General features: G+C 36.5%; 1 protein-coding gene across 5 annotated transcripts in view; it reads left to right on the forward strand.

The window, feature by feature from the left end:
• kiaa1549la (KIAA1549-like a) overlaps positions 1–18,150 on the forward strand; it is a 200,519-nt gene that overhangs the window by 96,919 nt on the left and 85,450 nt on the right. For all 5 annotated transcript variants that reach the window (XM_030136533.1, XM_030136535.1, XM_030136536.1 and 2 more), the window contains exon 8: positions 17,884–17,943. In XM_030136533.1, the coding sequence (XP_029992393.1) occupies positions 17,884–17,943 (60 nt within the window). The remainder of the gene's footprint in view (positions 1–17,883; positions 17,944–18,150) is intronic.

An 18,150-nucleotide genomic window follows, 5' to 3' on the forward strand; every position in this document is an offset into this window, starting at 1 on the left:
TTTCAGTGCATGTATACAATAATCTGAGAGTGAGGTCATCCGCTGACTTGTGGGCATATTCTCAGCATCCAGCAGTTACATGAGCTGGCGCCACTGCTCATGGACTTTCCAGCCTTCATTCACTGCTCGTTTCTGAGCAACTGCAGCAGCAAGGAGTCACTGTTATGGCTCCTCATAAAGGCTTGGCCAGTTGTCTGCTACTGCAATTAACAGCGTCTAGCCAACAAATTAAACTTGAGAGTGAGGGTGTTCAATACTCCTTCGCTTGATGTACCTCCGAGCTATTCTTCTCGAGTCACTGATGAATAATTATGATGGATTTTGTTATCATTTACAGAGGCTGCGATAATTGAAAATAAGCAGATCATCTGGAGAGACACATGACGCCGGTGCAGTGTTTCACACTACTGAATTATTTGTCTCTATAGATAAACTCAATCTTTGCTGAATTAATGCATCAGCTTTTTAACTTAATATTACGTTCAAGTGCTTATTTCCGTGATGTTATTGAAAATGACATCATGCACAGCTGCCATTTCATCATTTTAATTCAGTCCGACTCTAAGGGCGCCAGAGTGCATCACCAAACAGAACTGGTGTTGACATTCTGCTGAGTTCACATTATGTTACCCTAATAGGTGTTATTTTGGCTTGATCTGACAAACCACACACAAATAGGCTTTCTCCTTTAAAATCCATTTAAAGCAGGGATGTCAAGCTCATTTTCTTTCAGGTTCCACATTCAGCCCAATTTGATCTCAACTGGGCCAGACCAGTAAAATAATGGCATAAAACCCCATAAATAATGACAACTCCAAACTTTTTTCTTTGTTTTAGTGGAAAAAAATAACATTAAATTATGCAACTATTTATATGTAGAAACTATCCAAACAATAAAGATGTGAATAAGCTGAAAAAACTGACATTTCTTACGAAAAAAAAGTGCAATTTTAACAATATTATGCCTATGCTATTACAGATGAGATCTACAAAAGCACAAAACATTTATATTAACAGACATTATATCATTAAAATTACATTTAATTTTCTTTAGACATTTCAGGTTGTTCATATTTATTGAGGTTATTGTTAAAGGACAGTTTGTAAATGTAAATATTTTCTTTTACACTAAAATAAGGAGAAAAAAATTGAAATTGTCATTATTTATAGGCGTAATGTAATAATATTGTTTTCACAATAAACCAAGAAGAACATTTGGATTCATTATTTATAGGTTATTATGCTTTTATTTGACTTGAGATCACAGTTGGTCTGTACATGGAACCTGAACTAAAACCAATTCAACACCCTTGACCTTTAATATGTTCAGTGCAGTTTTTGTACTTTGCAAATTCATCCTGTGGGCCAAATTGGAACCATCGGTGGGCAGATTTTGGCCCATAAAGACCCAAACACCCACCATCGAACAAAGTCGTATACTGATCAAAAATGATTAATACCCATTAATTCATTAATCCTATCAATCCATGTAAAGAATTGGTGTAAAATACAGTTTGTCCTCTTTTCATGGTCATCAGATATGAGCCATTTGGATGTTCAGAGGCTCTGTAGTGAATGTGGAAACACCGTCATCTTCTACAACATTGATTCACCAGTAAAACCCATGGAGTTGGATCAATGACAGTGGATGGACACACTGGGTTTATGTTCAGTCATAGATATCTTTGCCAAAAAAGTCACTTTTTCTTCAGTTTCTCTGTTTCTGATATAATAACCCTCAACTTTTATTGGAGCTTTGATGGACATCTACATGTTCAGTGAATTAAATACAGGAAAATACATAATTTTCACAGAAATATGCAAAACATAGAGATGGTATTCTAATAATCGGTGATAAATCACTTAAGAAAGGTTAAATACAAAGAAAAACTAATTTGGGAACTGCTGTAGAAGTAGCACTGGGTCTCGATGGGTTAATAATGTAAGGAGTAGAGAGAAAAGATATTTGTGTTAAAATGTAGGAAGATACATGATTTTCACTGAAGAAATGCCAAACACACAGGATAATGTTACGATAAATGGTGATAAATCACTTAAGAAAGGTTAAATACAGAGAAAAAATTACTTGGAAACTTCCATAAAAGTAGCACTGGGTCTGTATGGGTTAAAGTATAGAAGGAGTTTTGTGAATAGAAATGTGTTTCTCCCTTTTACATGTTTTTTCGTCCATTGTAAAACGTACACACTTAGACTTATATAGGCTTATACTAGATATGTATCTTGTAAAATATTGTTACAGCAAAACTCTGAATCCTCGAACCATATTTTTATCCGTAGCTTCAGTTTTTCCCGTAGGCTGTAAAGGTTGAGTTGAAAACACAAAAAGCTCAGAGACAATGCCCACACTGCTGCTCTGTGTGTGTGTTTTTTTTTTTATGACCGTTTCAGCAGGAGGAAAAGAACAAGTGTACAGAGAACAGAGCTGGAATCTTAAAAAAGGATCTGTGCACTTGCAGCGTTATTTCCGTCTTGAAAGGTTCACCAGACGGAGTTTGGAGGTAGGAGTGTAGAGTGGCATAACACCAGGATTTTACTGTTGACATTAAAGAAGTAAAGACACATTGAGTGGAGCGGTGGTCTGACCCACCACAGTGAGTGGAAGTTGTAGTTTCCCCCAGTGACGAGGACACTACTGTTGCTGCTGTTTGTTTGTTTTCCTCTGGACATTAGGAAGAGTCCGGTGTTCTCATGCTAATTTTATATTCATTACATAACAGTTGTTGTTCGCTGTGTGTAGCAGTGTGCTGCTGGGCTCAGACAGACTTGCACAGCATATGTGGGGTGCCTTCAACAACACTGACTGCTGAGAACCATTGAGTCCACTGCAGGGCAATGTATGATTCATGACTTAGTACGTTTGACCTGCTTCTCAATCAGAGGAAGTCAGAAATACTCCATTATGTCGAACTAAAGACGTCAGAATCTAATGCGGCCTCAAGTGTAGAGTGACCTTTCTATTCTTATCTTAAAATTATATTTTTGTATCAATTTCCACATTCAGCCCAATTTGATCTCAACTGGGTAAACCTGGGTCAACCAGTAAAATAATTGCATAAAAACCTATACATAATGACAACTCCAGGTTTAGTGTAAAAAAAAAACACATTAATTTAGAATAGAATAGAACAGAATAGAATTTATTTGCCATTTGCACAGATACATAGCAGTATAGGTACATTGGAATTCTTGTGCGTTTCCCTGAGTCATGGATTTAGAAAAAGAGAAAGATATGAAAAAAAAAAAAACAGATACAAAACATAAACACAGCTAGAACATATAAAAAAAACAGTTATTGCACAAGCACAAATACACATTTGTAAAATAGAGTATTACAAAAAAAAGTAATAATAATAATAATAATAATAATAGTACTGAGAGGTAACAACAAGTTATTGCACATTTGAATTAAAAGTACTGGGAGGTAGAGCAGGTAATAATATTGCACAATTTATTAAAATATTTAGTTTTACAAACTATTAAAAAAAAAGAAATAAAGAGATGTGAATAGCCTGAAAAAACTGAAATTTCTTAAGAAAAGTAAGTGCAATTTTAACAATATTATTCCTTAACTTATCATTTACTCGTGTGCATTGTGGCTCAGAACCACAAAGGCACACACATTCACATTAATTATCATTATATTGTTAAAATTACACTCAATTTACTTTAGACATTTCTAGTCAATCACAGGAAGTCAATCACAGGAAAAAACTGAAATTTCTCAAGAAAAATAAGTGCAATTTTAACAATACTATGACCTTTTTATTCTTAAAATTAGATTTTCATACTGCTTAGATAAGATAAGACTGTATTGATCCCACCATGGGGAAATTTAACAGTTTACAGCACCAATATCCAACCCACCAGTGCAAAAGAAAGACAGGTAGAAAGAAACATTCTTAAAAGTAATAAAATTTAAGTATAAAATTTTAAGATATTTACATAGTGATTGCACATATACATGAAACTAAACAGATACACTGTGAAGAGATGAGAAGTTTCCAATCGAGGAAATGTGACATTTTTCATATTTTTTCTTACTGTGCAGAAGTCATAAAAAAATGACTTTCTACTTTTATTTCCTGCATTTTAACATCTCTTCTCTCTACTCCTTACATTATTAACCCATAAAGAACCAGTGCTACTTTTGTGGCAGTTCCCAAATGATTTTTTTCCTCAAAATTTAGCCTTTCTTAAGTTATTATTATAATATCATCTTCTGTATTTTGCGTATTTCAGTGAAAATCCTGTATTTTCCTATATTTAATTTACAGATCATATAGATGTTTATAAAAGCTCAGTGTAAAGTTGAGAGTTATCTCAGAAACAGAGAAAAGTGAAGAAAAAGTGACATTTTCAGTAAAATATCTTATGGACTGCACACAAAACAAACATCTCCATCCACTGTCATTGATCCAACTCCATGGGTTTTACTGGTGAATCAATGTTGTAGAAGATGATGGTGTTCCCATGGTAACTACAGAGCCTCTGAATGTCCAAATGAAAAGATGACAAACTGCATTTTACACCAATTATTTACATGTATTGATAGGATTAGTGGATCAACAGGTATTAAATGTTTTAGATCAGTAGATGTTTTTGGTTGCTGTTGGATGTTTGGGTCTTCATGGGTTAAAACAGGGTCATTACTTTATCTTTGTTTTTAATGCTTTTGAGGGGGAAGGATTACATTTTATTTAGACTCATAGCACTCCCTCCAAGTAACAAGATTTCAACCTACATGGATGTAACAGCACAGATAAAAAAAAACAAAACAAAACAACTCCTTGGTTTGGAAAGTAGTGCATTTCATACATGATGGATGTAGCAACATAAAACACATAACAAGACAAAACAACCAAGAGGTAGAGGAAAGGCGCTGTCTGTTTCAAGAGATGTCAGAGACCTGGAGAACTAATACTGACGTGAATGATGTGAGGTTCAGTTAACAGAGCACACACGCAGCTGCTACAAATCTGGAAATACTTACTTTTTTACTACATTTCAGAGCTTGTGTTTTGTACTCAATTTAAGAAGTTTAACCATTACTTCTGCTTTTACCAGAGAATTTCTTACATGAGTATCTGTTAGTTACTATCTGTCTATGTACAGTCATGGAAAAAATTATTAGACCACCCTTGTTTTCTTCAATTTCTTGTTCATTTTAATGCCTGGTACAACTAAAGGTACATTTGTTTGGACAAATATAAGGATAACAACAAAAATAGCTTGTGAGTTTAATTTCAGAGCAGATATCTAGAGATTTTCAATGGTTTTCTTGATAATATCCAAAATGAGTTCTTACGTCAATAGATATGACCCATTTGGACGTTCAGAGGCTCCGTAGTTACCATGGAAACACCGTCATCTGCTACAACATTGATTCACCAGTAAAACCCATGGAGTTGTATCAGTGACAGTGGGTGGACACACAGGGTTTACGTTCAGTAAATGATATTTTACTGAAAAAGATGCTTTTTCTTTAGTTTTTTCTGTTTTGATACAAGAGCCTTTGACTTTACTCTGAACTTTTAGGAACATTTAAATGATCAGTCATTAAAAATAGCAAAACTAGATTATTTTTACTGGAAAAAAAAGCCAAATTCACAGGTTAATATTATAGTAAATGGTGATAAATCACTTAGGAAAGGTTAAATAGAGAGAAAAATTCATTTGGGAACTACCACAAAAGCCACTGTGGGTAATTATGGGTTAAAACAGCTATCTTAAATAAATCAAATTCTGCACGGAAACAAAATGAAACTATAATCCCGACATTGCAGAACAGTCCATGTTTACATATTCATGTTTATATATTTTAAAGCAGAAGCAGTGTCGTATGAACATCCTCCTGCATGATTTCACAAAGGCTAAATATGCACAGTAATGATTGAGGATCCACAAGTGAGAAGGACTGAAGCACCATGTAGGCCATTAGTATAGAGTGTTTTTCCTTTAAATTTCAATCACTTTTTACAAATTAAAAAGCCATTTGCAGCGTCTGATGCATCATTTAGCATACAGCGACACATTTATACGACACCAAGACATTACAAATGTAAGTGAAAGACCACTGACCCCAAAGATGAGCTGTGTTTGTATTCCACTGCAGTCTCTAATGCCATCTGTGAGACCCAAAAAGGGCAAACAGCTGTACAGCTCCTATCATCTGAATTATGCCATAGGCAAGCTGTCGTCCATGTCCCCCTGAATGAGCTAATTTTAGCCCACTGAGATTAGATTAGTATCTATTTGTATGCGCTTTCAACACCCGAAGGGCTCAAACATCACACTTCACATGCTTATCCAAACACACAAGGCATCACCACGGAAACCATTTGTTCCTCTAAATATCAGCTTCTATTACTTTGCATGAATTGATCAGCAAATGGTTGTAGAACGTGAATGGTTTCTGAATATGTTCTACAACAGGGGTGTCAAACTCATTTTAGTTTAGGAACCACGTTCAGACCAATACAATCTCAACTGGGCCGGACCAGTAAAATAATAACATAATCTATACATTTCTAGAATTTTTTTTTTTGTTTCAGTGTGAAAAAGTAAAGTTACATTATGAAAATGCTAATAACCTGAACAACCATGTCCAACCTAAAATAAAAAAAAAAATAAAATAAAATAAGTACAATTTCAACAATATTCGATCTTTGCTTATTATTAACACAACTTTCAGATCACAGTGGATCTACAAATACACATAATATTACAACAGGCATTATATCTTTAGTTTTTCTTAAGACGTTTCAGGTATTCTCATTATATTTTATTGAAAGGATAGTTGGTAAATGTAAATGTTTTCATACTGTAGTTTAACTTTTTACATTAAACCAAGGAGGAAATTTGGAGTTGTCATTAATTATAGGTTATAATTAGTGCTGTCAAGCGATTACAATTTTTAATCAGATTAATCACAGGGTTGCCGTGGATTAATTTAAATTAATTACAATTAAATATCATTCATTTTAAACTATATTAATCACGTTTCATTTTGCATCAGCAAACAGACTCAAGAAAGAAGGGAATATATATGTACTTAATGTGATTATTAAACTACTTCAACAGTTTCAACAAATCAACTTGAAACAACTGTTCTGTCTTGTTTTTTTTGTCCTCATATTTCCATCCAGAGGGCCAACGTACTGTTTAGTGTCTTCTATTTTTATGGGTTGGTTCCGATGCCTGTCACAACTGGATCAATTGACCATTTGTTCATGCGCGACGTTAACTCTGTCGTTAACTGGACAAACTGACCCAAATGTGTTGGCAGAGACGTTCAGTCATTCTGCTGTAGATGGGTTAAGTGTGTTAAATTTTTAATAAGACTGATAGTGATGATGGATTAATCTGCATTAATGTGCTAGTTTTGACAGCCCTAGTTATAATGTTACTATTTTACTTGATCACATTAGTCTGAAAGTGACCCCTGAACTAAAACAAGCTTGACCCCCTTGATTGTTAATATCTCAAATGTAATTTTTACTCTTTGGGTTTTGATTGGTAGCCTCAAACTGATTTTGATTTGAATGTAGGTGAGGTGTATATACATATAAGTATTTAGCTTCAGCCTATGCCTATTCAGTCTCAACATAATTCAGTCGATTGACTTAAAATTAGCCTCATTGTTTGTATTTTCTGTATTATGGATGATCACTGAATAAACAAACAAATTTTGCAGATTCATCCTGCTGGTTAGATTGGACCTTTTGGTGGGCTGTTTTTGGCCCACAAGCCACGATAACATTTAAACCATGAGGCTCCAGTTGTACTGAGAGCATCAATGATCAGTTGTCATATTTGCTTTCACCGGCTGCTTCCATGCAGAGGTTTGTGTGGGCAGCTGGATCCATGTCTGCAGCATGTAAGCGCATAAAGACAGAACAGACGGAACAGGATATTCATTCACCATCTGATCAGTACGAGTACGAGGCATTCATCACATTCACACTGATAGAAGAAAGAAAGTCATATTTTAAGAAACTAACATAATAATAAATGAATACTGGATTCGATTTCTGTAGTGCTTTTTAAGGCACCCAAAGCACTTTACGTTATTGATCCATTATTCATTCGCTCTAGCATTCACCCTCTGGTGGTGGTAAAGTACGTTTGTAGCCACAGCTGACGGTAGTGTGACTGCCCAGTCATGCCAAACAAGGCAAGGGGGGTGAAATGTCCTGCCCAAGGACACAACGACACATGACTAGGACAGAGCTGGATTTGAACCGCCAACCCTTCGACCTGCTCTACCCCCTGAGTCATGTTTTTTTTTTTTTTCTAAGTTGTCTTGTCCAGCATCCTTACAGCAGAATGGTAGTCTGGCTGCCTTTTGGTGCTGAACAAATTTGCCTTGCCAAGGGAAACTTCATAAAGTATATGAAGTTCCCCTTGATATTCTGCTGACTTTGTTATGAGTTTTGTTGAACCACATTTTGATGCCGGTGTGTGTGTGGGGTAGGGGGGGGGTGGGGGGCAAGAAGAAGCAAGGAGCAAGAAAGAAGAAGGTGGCAAAGACCCTCACAAGAAAGTATCAACAATACAAACAGTAACAACCATGGTGATAATTATAATGGTAACAATAACTACAACCAGAACTGAGTAAACTGGGCAGAAGACAGAGAAAAAAAAACCCAAAACAAACAAACAAAACTACAATAAAATAAAATACATAAGACCTATTAAATGATGAAAATAAGAAAAGAAAGCATGAACAGAATATCATACACCACGTCCACCCAAATAATACCAGTAACAAATCCACACCCTAACACTGACCCCCGGAGCCATGTTAATATGTACTCATAATCTTATTATGTACTCCCAAAATCAATGATCCTTATTCTGTTATATATGATCCATTTATTTGCAGAAGTTCTGTTCTTTTATATGCAGTTTTTGTATTTTAAGGTTACATTTTTATGCCAGTTCTCGTCGTTGCTCGCCCTCTTTTTGCTGTTGTACATATGAGTGATTGATTCACAGGACTCGGTGCAGCGAAGTGGTGACTGTTGTGATATTTTGACGTTGTTCGTAGTATCACTTGTCAGTCAGGCCTGTTTGAGTTAATGAAGTTTGATGGTGTAGATAAATGTTGTGGCTCTGCTTGTTCGGTGGTGAAACATGCAGCTCATGTTCTGTTCACTGCTTAGTTTCAGTCAAATGATACAAACACAGTAGTTCATCTGTCATCTCAAGGAAAACTATCACACTTCATTAAAGAGCCTTTTAATAAGATTAATGAACACATAATAAATCTTATGATTCCTTTTTATGTTATGTGTTAATAAAACTGGATTAGTGCTAATAGCTGAAGTAGATTTATTGCAAGACGTTTGTTTGCAGACTTTGAACAGTTTATAGACTGTCTAAGAACATTGATAAAAGCTTTATGAGTTTTATGTAATTATTATAATTGCAATATTTATTGAGTGTTTGCCAATCCATTGTGTTAGCATTTATTAAGTTATGTTTGCACTTTTTAACAGATACATATGCTTTTGCAGCTACTGGTGTTAAAGCAAGAACAGTGATTTATGATGTGTTAGTTACAATGCTTTATAATTTAATACTACTATAAAAGAGGCCTATAAGCAAGTAGCCTGACCAGCCATCCATCTTTCTCAATGAGAACTACGTCTGGAATCGTGGGGCTTGAATCCAAATATGAAGCCAGGACTAACGGGCGCCGAGTAAACCAATCACAGATAAGACGGATGTGACATAATTATGCAACGAACAGATCCCTAATGTCAACAAACCTCACCATGTTTCCATCATTCCGTGCGGTGGTGGTGGTCAAGTAGGTACTTTGGGGAATGATTACTGTTGCTTTTGACAGAGAAACTTGAGAATACAAGTTGTAATCTGTAATTCAATCCTTATTTTTGAATCAAGTAAACAACTGACAACACTTTTAAAGAGATTTGTGGATTTGGAACTGACTTTGACCCGTGACAAAAAGAAGTCAATGCATATGGCGCATTGCAAAACACCCGCCCCGCCAGACTTGTGTTTGGTCGGTATAGAATAGATGCATATTTCACAGCGATTGACCCAATTCCAGACTGTTTTCTCAGTATTGAATAGACTGAGAAAACCGGATGGCTGGACAGGCTAATAAACAAGGTGTTTATTACTAAATGGTACTAAATTATTGTACATTAAAGGGTTTATGATGCTGTTATTAACATGGTCTTATTAATAAGTAACAATGCTAACATGGACATTTTAGCTAATGTTTACTAACTGAATATAATATATAGCACCTTAATATAAAGCATTACCAAAAACTTACCCAAAGTTGGTTTTGGTTGTGGAAACACAAACAGGCTTTCAAAGGGTGGATGTAGTTTGCAGCTTGGATTATCATTCACATACCGTGCCTTATTCCTTTAAATAAATCATCTTATGTTCTGTCTGTATTAAATAGAAGCAGTTTTTTTTCTTCATAATTATGCAAATTATTTTCCAGCCGGCTTGTTGATGAAATTCACACACTGGATTTGTCTCACTTGAACTTCTCATCGTGAACAGATCCCTCAGAGGGCGTTGACTGAGGCTGAACCTTAACACTCCAGTGCGGTTTGTCTGAAGTGTTTATGTAAACTTGCTTAAATTCAGGAAGAACTCAGTGAATTTTAATGTGCTCACGTTCATCACGGAGTCGGCGGCAGATAGGCGGACAGAGAGCGAGGCGGCAACACTCCATGGTTTTAACAGCGAGCAACTCTGACTTGAGCTAAACCCAACTCTGAGTAAACAGGCAGCTCAGCGGAGACAGATGGCGAAACGGGCAGAGGGAAAATAAGGCGAGGTAGGCTGACGGATGAATAGGACACAGAAAGAGGCCGATGCTTTGAGGAAGTGATGACGAGAAGATAAAGACCAAAGGAGACAGGCAGTGAGCGGAAAGGAAGAGGTGTTTTAGGAAATGAATAGGCTGACAAGTAAACAGGTAGGGCATGAGACAGGTACTGAGGCATGTACACTGAAAGAAAGGGCTTGTAGGTAGACGGTGAAAGATAGAGGTTGATAATGAAACCTGATAAGGAATGTTTAATCGGGTTTAGTCTTCCATTCCAGGGGTTGATGCTAAACAGCTCCACCTCTCTGTGACATACACGTGTCAAGTACTGCTGTCACAGCTACAGGAAGTTCATCAGGTAGTGGCACATAAGTAGAAGTATAGATATTTGTGCGTAAAAAAAAAAGCTTATTCAACTTGTTTACACCAGTGAATGTGGAAAAGGAGGTAAAGTAGTCATAGAGAATTATTTTTCTTTATTGTCAGACAGATTTTTCTTTTACCTTGACAAGTTTCGGCTACTCAAAATGGTCACTTGATGTTACTGTGACGTGTCATTGTCAGCTGTTTTATCCTGGTTTGCCAGGCAACAGGGGACGATTATGCCCCCTGCTGCCTGGCATCCCACAGAGGACTGCATCCCAGGGGTGGGATAAGGTGTAGGGTCCCTCGTCTCTGTTCATAGTCCTTGGGGCCTGTTTTCTGATTTCTATGGCCTCTTTCATCCATCCTTTTTTTCCCCATTTGTCTGACAAAAAAGAAAAAGACCTCTTTATAAGTTCTAGTAGACAGTATGAACCTAATCGGACGAGTAAAGTAGTCCATATACAATACTGTGCAAAAGTCTGAGGTCACCTTTAGCTTTGTTGTTTTTGCAGGGTTGAAATGAGCAGACGTATTTATTTCTTCAGGTTCAACAAGGAAATACACAAAATATGTGCACAGCCTTAAAGGAGTGATATTTTGCTTTTTTAAATGGAATTATGCATTTTAAAATATTTCCCTGTGCAGCAGCACAAAAGCTCAAAAGCAGCACTGGGTCTTTATGGGTTAATACAGACACTGAGAAACACATATGTGTGGTCATTAGAACTTCACTAAACCAATAAACCTAATGTTGGCCTTTGGTTGGACTTTTGCACAATACTGTATCAAGTCTATTAAACCAGTTTAACATCTAATGAAATAAAAAGCAATATACTGAAAAATAATGAACATAACTGAACTTTGCTCCAACGTGCAAATCCATTTTCCATGTCATCAACAGTATGACATCCTTTCTCCACAATCCATGTCCCTCTATCCTGAGGCCAAACTCAGCCTTGATGTTAGGAAGGAAACATGAATGCAAAATAGAAATAATCCCCCATAAATGCATTAAAGCTAGAGTAATAGAAATATAGTATGAATGGAGAGAGTATGAATAGCTGATTTAAAATGTAAGGTGTAAAGGGAAAACATTGTTTGCTAACAGTCAATACTTAAATACTTGGGAATTTGACCTATTTAACCCTGTAAAGCCTGAACCATTAAATCATTGACAGTAAATTCCAGGTCTTTGAAACTGGAGCCTTTATTGGTCCTTCTGAACAACAACAAAAAAACCCAAACGTTTTTCAAATATCAATTTCAATGTATAAGTTTCAATTTTGTATCATATTTGATACATCGGGTCTTAATGCTCAAATAGTATTATTTCTGGACAAACAAACACATAATATAACACAAACCTGTCTAACAAATTGGTAATTCCTTTACAAAACTGGCAAAGTTCTGCCTCTTTCCTCATTAATTTAATCTTGTAGTGTCACTGGAAAGGTCTCTGGTGAATGAATTCCTCCCCCCTGGTGGATTATCAGTGTATTGCATGTATCTAATTGTATACATCAGGTTTTTCAAGGACAAAAATATCACACTGATTATGTATCAAATATGATACGTTTGGTGTTAAAGGGTTAAGTGTTTACACATCGAATTTTTCTGGATCCCGGAAAACCTTTTCAGCAAATAACCAGAATCTTAATGTTTCCAGTTAATTTCTCTACATTCTTGAAAGGTATTTGACAGGACAAACATTTCATCATCATCCACTCAGCTTACATTCACTTATCCTTGATTTTTTAAAGCTGAATACCCAACAAAAATTACATTCACAGTGCATGTTGTTTTCTTGTAAATCCAAACCCACAGGACAAAAACAAAATATCTTCAAGCATCGATTTTATGAGAGGGATGTAAATTGGGCTTCCAGCCTTGGAGAAACAAAGTGGATACAAAGTGGAAACCATGTTTTTTCATATGAAGCCTGAGACTGTCAGTCAATCCCTGAAAGCATCCAGACAAACACACACAGCACCTGCACATGAATTACAAATACTAAGCGATTTCACTCCAATTTGTTCAGGCTCAACATTCATTACCAATATAGAAAGTAGTCTGAATGAAACCACTGGTCCATGGACACATGTGGAAATAGCTAAAAGGTAATCAAAATGAAAAACATGAATGTGAGGTGCAAAAGAAATTGCAACAGTAATGTTTCATAGTTTTCATAAAACACCTTCCTGGATTTTATTGAACATAGATTTTCAACATTGAGTAAATGTGCAGGTAAATTTATCCAAAATATTTTGGTGGTGCCTTTCCTCAGTTTTGGGGGTTAGGTGTACAGTATGTTGTAGAGCAGTGTTTCCCAACCTTTTTGAGCCGCAGCACATATTTTACATTAGAAGAACCGCAAGGTACACCACCAAACAAAAATGTCACAAAAAGTATATTTATTGAGCCCCGGAATGCACTTTTAATTTGCACTTGTTACATCCCGGCCTAGGGGTTTACCGAGACGTACGTAATATGCTCTTTTTGCCCCCTCCCAGCTCCCAAGCACACAAGTCAGTCCAAAACTAAAGTTTACAATGTTTATTATTAAGCAACTGAAGGAGGGTTAGGGGAGGGCTCGGCTAAAACAACAAACAGAAAGTCTTCTTCAAGGTTCAAACTAAATTCCCTGATCAAAAATAAATACAAGAAATAAAATACAGGAAACTAACTTAAACTCCCTGCGAAAAAACAGGAGAAAACAAACTAACGAAAGAGCCGTCCTCCCCTACCAGAAAAAAGGATTGTTTTCCAAAAGTTTCTATTTACAACTATATACAATTACGAATTATCACACGATGACTGATGATCAACACACACGCACATGCTGCCAGCTCCCAATCACGGTTGGGAGCTGGCAGCAGACAAGGAGAGACCGAGCTGGATGATCCAGTGCCATTTTTAAAGGGGTCAGGTAATCTGGCTCCACCAATCAGCTTCCTGCATAAAACAAAAGATGCAAGACAGACACAGCACACCTACAGGAGTGGGGGAGAACACACACACTATACAGAAAACATATATACATATACACATAAATAGACACGTTATGACCCAGGGTCATAACACACTTTACTGCAGTGCACTTTAGAAATAAAAACTGTAAAAAATAGGTAACTTTTAGGGAGGGGTTATTGTTTTTTATCAGTATTTTATATTATTTACTAAATGCTGCTGAGAATCAGGGACCTGAGTACAATGTTTTATTTCTGTGTATTTTATATGCTGAAATGACAAATCAAATTTGAATCTTGAATTTATTGAAATATAGTGCAAATCTACTCTCAATTTACTTACTCAGTGTGAAACCTGGGCCTGTTTAGTTGAACACAAAGCTGATGTTCTTGCAGGAATTGAAGAAAGAGGCAGGGCGTTTGGAATGAGAAAGCTGAGAGGGGTGCGTCAGCGACCCCTGAGACGGACCTCGGCTTAGGGATAGAGGCATATCCCCCTGCCCCAACCCGCATCACTAGTGAGGGGGCCTTTATTAACAGAATGCGCTGCACTGGGGCCGGTTCACTTTCATTTTCACTTTGCAAAGGGAAACTGTGGTTGTAGAGGGGATCACCGGTGCATGCAGTCGTATGTATCTATGTCACGCCGTTCGCTCAGAGTACCAGTCAGGTGAAATTGGATAATCTTCCACGGCACACCTGATGATTTCTCATGGCACACAGTGGTTGGGAAACACAGTTGTACAGTTCTAGTGGCGATGGCATTGCAGATTAGAACCAAATGAATACCCTCTTCACCCTTCCCTAAGGTGGCCGTAAAACAAACAAACAAACAAAAAAGTCAAAGTCCTTCCTTTGAGTCTGGTTTATTTAGTGTGTTTTAGGCTTTTTAAAGGGGACATTAACATAGAGCTAAAGGAAAATATCCCTGTAATGCCAGATGTAAAACAGTAAAAAAGAGAAAATGAAGTCTGCTCTTGTGCGACTGAAACATGGTGCCAACCTCTTCCCTCTCTGATTATACTTTAATGAAAACATAAGTATGAAATTATATTCTTACAGTGCCTCCTCAAATTCAGTTTAAAAAAAAAGCTGTGAAAACTTTTCTCCTGAGTGATTGTAATTTTCCACATGGGATACATTTCTAAGCTTGGTATACTGTGGAATTTTATTTTTAGAAAATGTACTTTTGTGCAGCTTGCATATATTTTTTCCTATATATTTAATTGCAGTGGTAAATAATCTTTGAAATCTGGAGGTTGCCACTTGTTAAGCCTCTTGAGGGTTGTTGGTAACCATCCATCATAATTTTTAACCAACATGTATTTATGTGTATGTTTTTTACTATGTGAAAATAAAATAAATAAAATAAAATAATATTCTGTTTCTGCAGATTGATCCTCCTAAATCCCTTAAATCTTCCCAAAAGTGGACCTTTTAATCCCCGTAATTACAAGTTTTTTCAACTGACAGTCTAATACCTCATACCTGTAATTGGGTATTGCAACTTCAGGAACTTTTTTTTTTACCACTTTTCTACTGCTTATATGAACGGTGCTATATTTTTTCAACTGTAGAACTTAAAATACTGTGCAAAAGTCTTGCCACCTTTGGCTTAGTGGCTTTTGCAAATTTTGTAAATACCATACATATTTATTTAGTCTCTTAATTAAGTAACAAGAAAATAGAGGTAATATGTGCACAACATACACACAAAGTCAAAACCAAATGTCATCTACAGGCTAAAGTCAGCATTTAATGTGACCTCTTACAAAGGACAGAAAATAATCCAAACAACAAAGAGATGTTTGACATGTGTGAAGTGAAACATGATGTAGAACAGGAGGAGATTAATGCAATAAACCTCATATTTACTAAGTGACACTAAATATTCCACAACTTCATCTGTTCAAACAGTTTCTTCCTCTGATTTTTCTTCCAAATATTTTATAAAATATGTATCATCTATATCCCAGTTGTACTTGGATCCAGAAACAGAAATGCATATGCGTGGACATTATAACTTGGGGAAAACAACAAACATACATAGCCTGTCCTGTTACTCTTGCTGTTTTATATATGTATTTTAGCTGTGTCTGTGAATATTTTGTTAATATTTGTAATATTGGAATTATTACACATTACATATTTGGAATTTCCTCTTGTGGGACTAATAAAGGCATATCTTATCTTATCTTATCTTATCTTATTTTAATATGTGTTAATATGTAACTTATTTTAGAGTTTTGATTGTCCTGTTTGTTTAATTTTAATCTTGTTTTTTTTTTTACCTCCGCCAAGGAGGTTGTGTTTTTTCCCGGCGTTGGTTTGTCTGTCTGTCTGTCCATGTGCAAGATAACTCAAAAAGTTAAAGAGGGATTTGGATGAAAATTACAGGAAATGTTGATACTGGCACAAGGAATAAATGATAAAATTTTGGTGGTGATTGGGGAGGGGGGGGGGGCGTGCACTGATCTGCCTTGGCGGAGGTCTGCACTCTCCGAGTGCTTTTCTAGTTGTTGTTTTAGCTCCCTTTTCCCTCTCCTTCAAATGGCCCTGCCTTTCGCTAGGCCACAGCTATAAATAAGGATGTTTTTTAATCTGTCTTGCCTGGTTAAATGAAGGTTAAATAAAAAAATAAATCATAACGGTGACCTTTCGGAGACTTTTGCTCAGTGATGTACTTTTCTACTCCAGTGCATATGTCGATGCTGCTCGCAGTTCATTATGTTGGAGATCTGCTTTATCTATCAGCGTTAGAAGGAATGTCTGATTATATTTGTCTTCTATATGTCTTAGAATTGTGCATCGTTGTCATTGGACAAAAACAGGACTGTGTAAAGTTAAGATAGATCTTGATCTGACATATGACAGATGTCGACAAGGACATGCTACCCTCGTACACATGTTCTGGAAATGTCCAAATTTGAACAGCTTTTGAGAAGCTATTTTTGATTATTTGACAAAATCCTGTAACACTTCGTTAAAGTCATGTCCCTTTATGGCCTGTTTGGATTGACCTGAAGAGATGTTAGCCTGACTAAACTACAATCCAACTTGATAGCTTTCTGTACTCTCATAGCTAGAAGGATGATATTGCTAAAATGCTAGAACCAAAGCCACCTGTAAACGGTCACTGGGTGAAAGAGGCCGACTGGAAAAAATTCGCTATATTGTTAAAGGGTCGGTTCAGAAGTTGTCTGATACCTGGCAACCTTTCTTAGCTCATTTTGAAACTATAAACATGGATGAGATTAATTGGTAGAGTGTAGTGTACAAGTATATGTGTATATGTGATATGTATTTGTGTATGTGAATGTATGTTTCTTTCTAACTTTCTGGCTTTTTTTTTTTTTTTGTTAATTTATTTTCCCTCGAATTTGTAGTGTTTCGGGGGGGCCTTGATCAAAAACGAAAGAAGGGATGTCTGACAGCAAGTAAATGGGTCAAAAAAGTCCAAATATTAAGTAAATAAAGTACCAGTTTTGCACCTGGCTCGTCTACATTAGTACATTGTGCGTCTTGTACTGATGTAAATGTGTTGCAGGTGCTGCTGTAATACACTGACTAAGGACAAGGACATCGTACAGGCCTGCACTTTGTTAAAAATGTGGGCAGCAGTGATAAAAGGGTTTATAAAATGCATAAAAACAGGTCCTGTATCTTTACAAAACCTGTCCCTTTCTTGTTTTTTTCTCTCTCTCTCTCCAGCATTGGAATACCATAATCTCAACACGTCCACAGCGACCAAGAACTACTGGGTGATAACAGGTAAATGACTTAGGCACACACACACACACACACACACACACACACACACACACACACACATGCACACACACACACACTGTACTGGGTGATCAGCTGTAATCAAGAGGCGCATCGATTGGACAAAACAGCGAGTTAGTAAAATGCCTTAGCCCCTGCCCGATGTGCATTTCAGCAGAATGGTATCGGCTTGCTACATATTCCTTCACA

This window comes from Sphaeramia orbicularis, chromosome 6 (genome assembly GCF_902148855.1).
Source record: "Sphaeramia orbicularis chromosome 6, fSphaOr1.1, whole genome shotgun sequence".
Taxonomy (NCBI): domain Eukaryota; kingdom Metazoa; phylum Chordata; class Actinopteri; order Kurtiformes; family Apogonidae; genus Sphaeramia; species Sphaeramia orbicularis.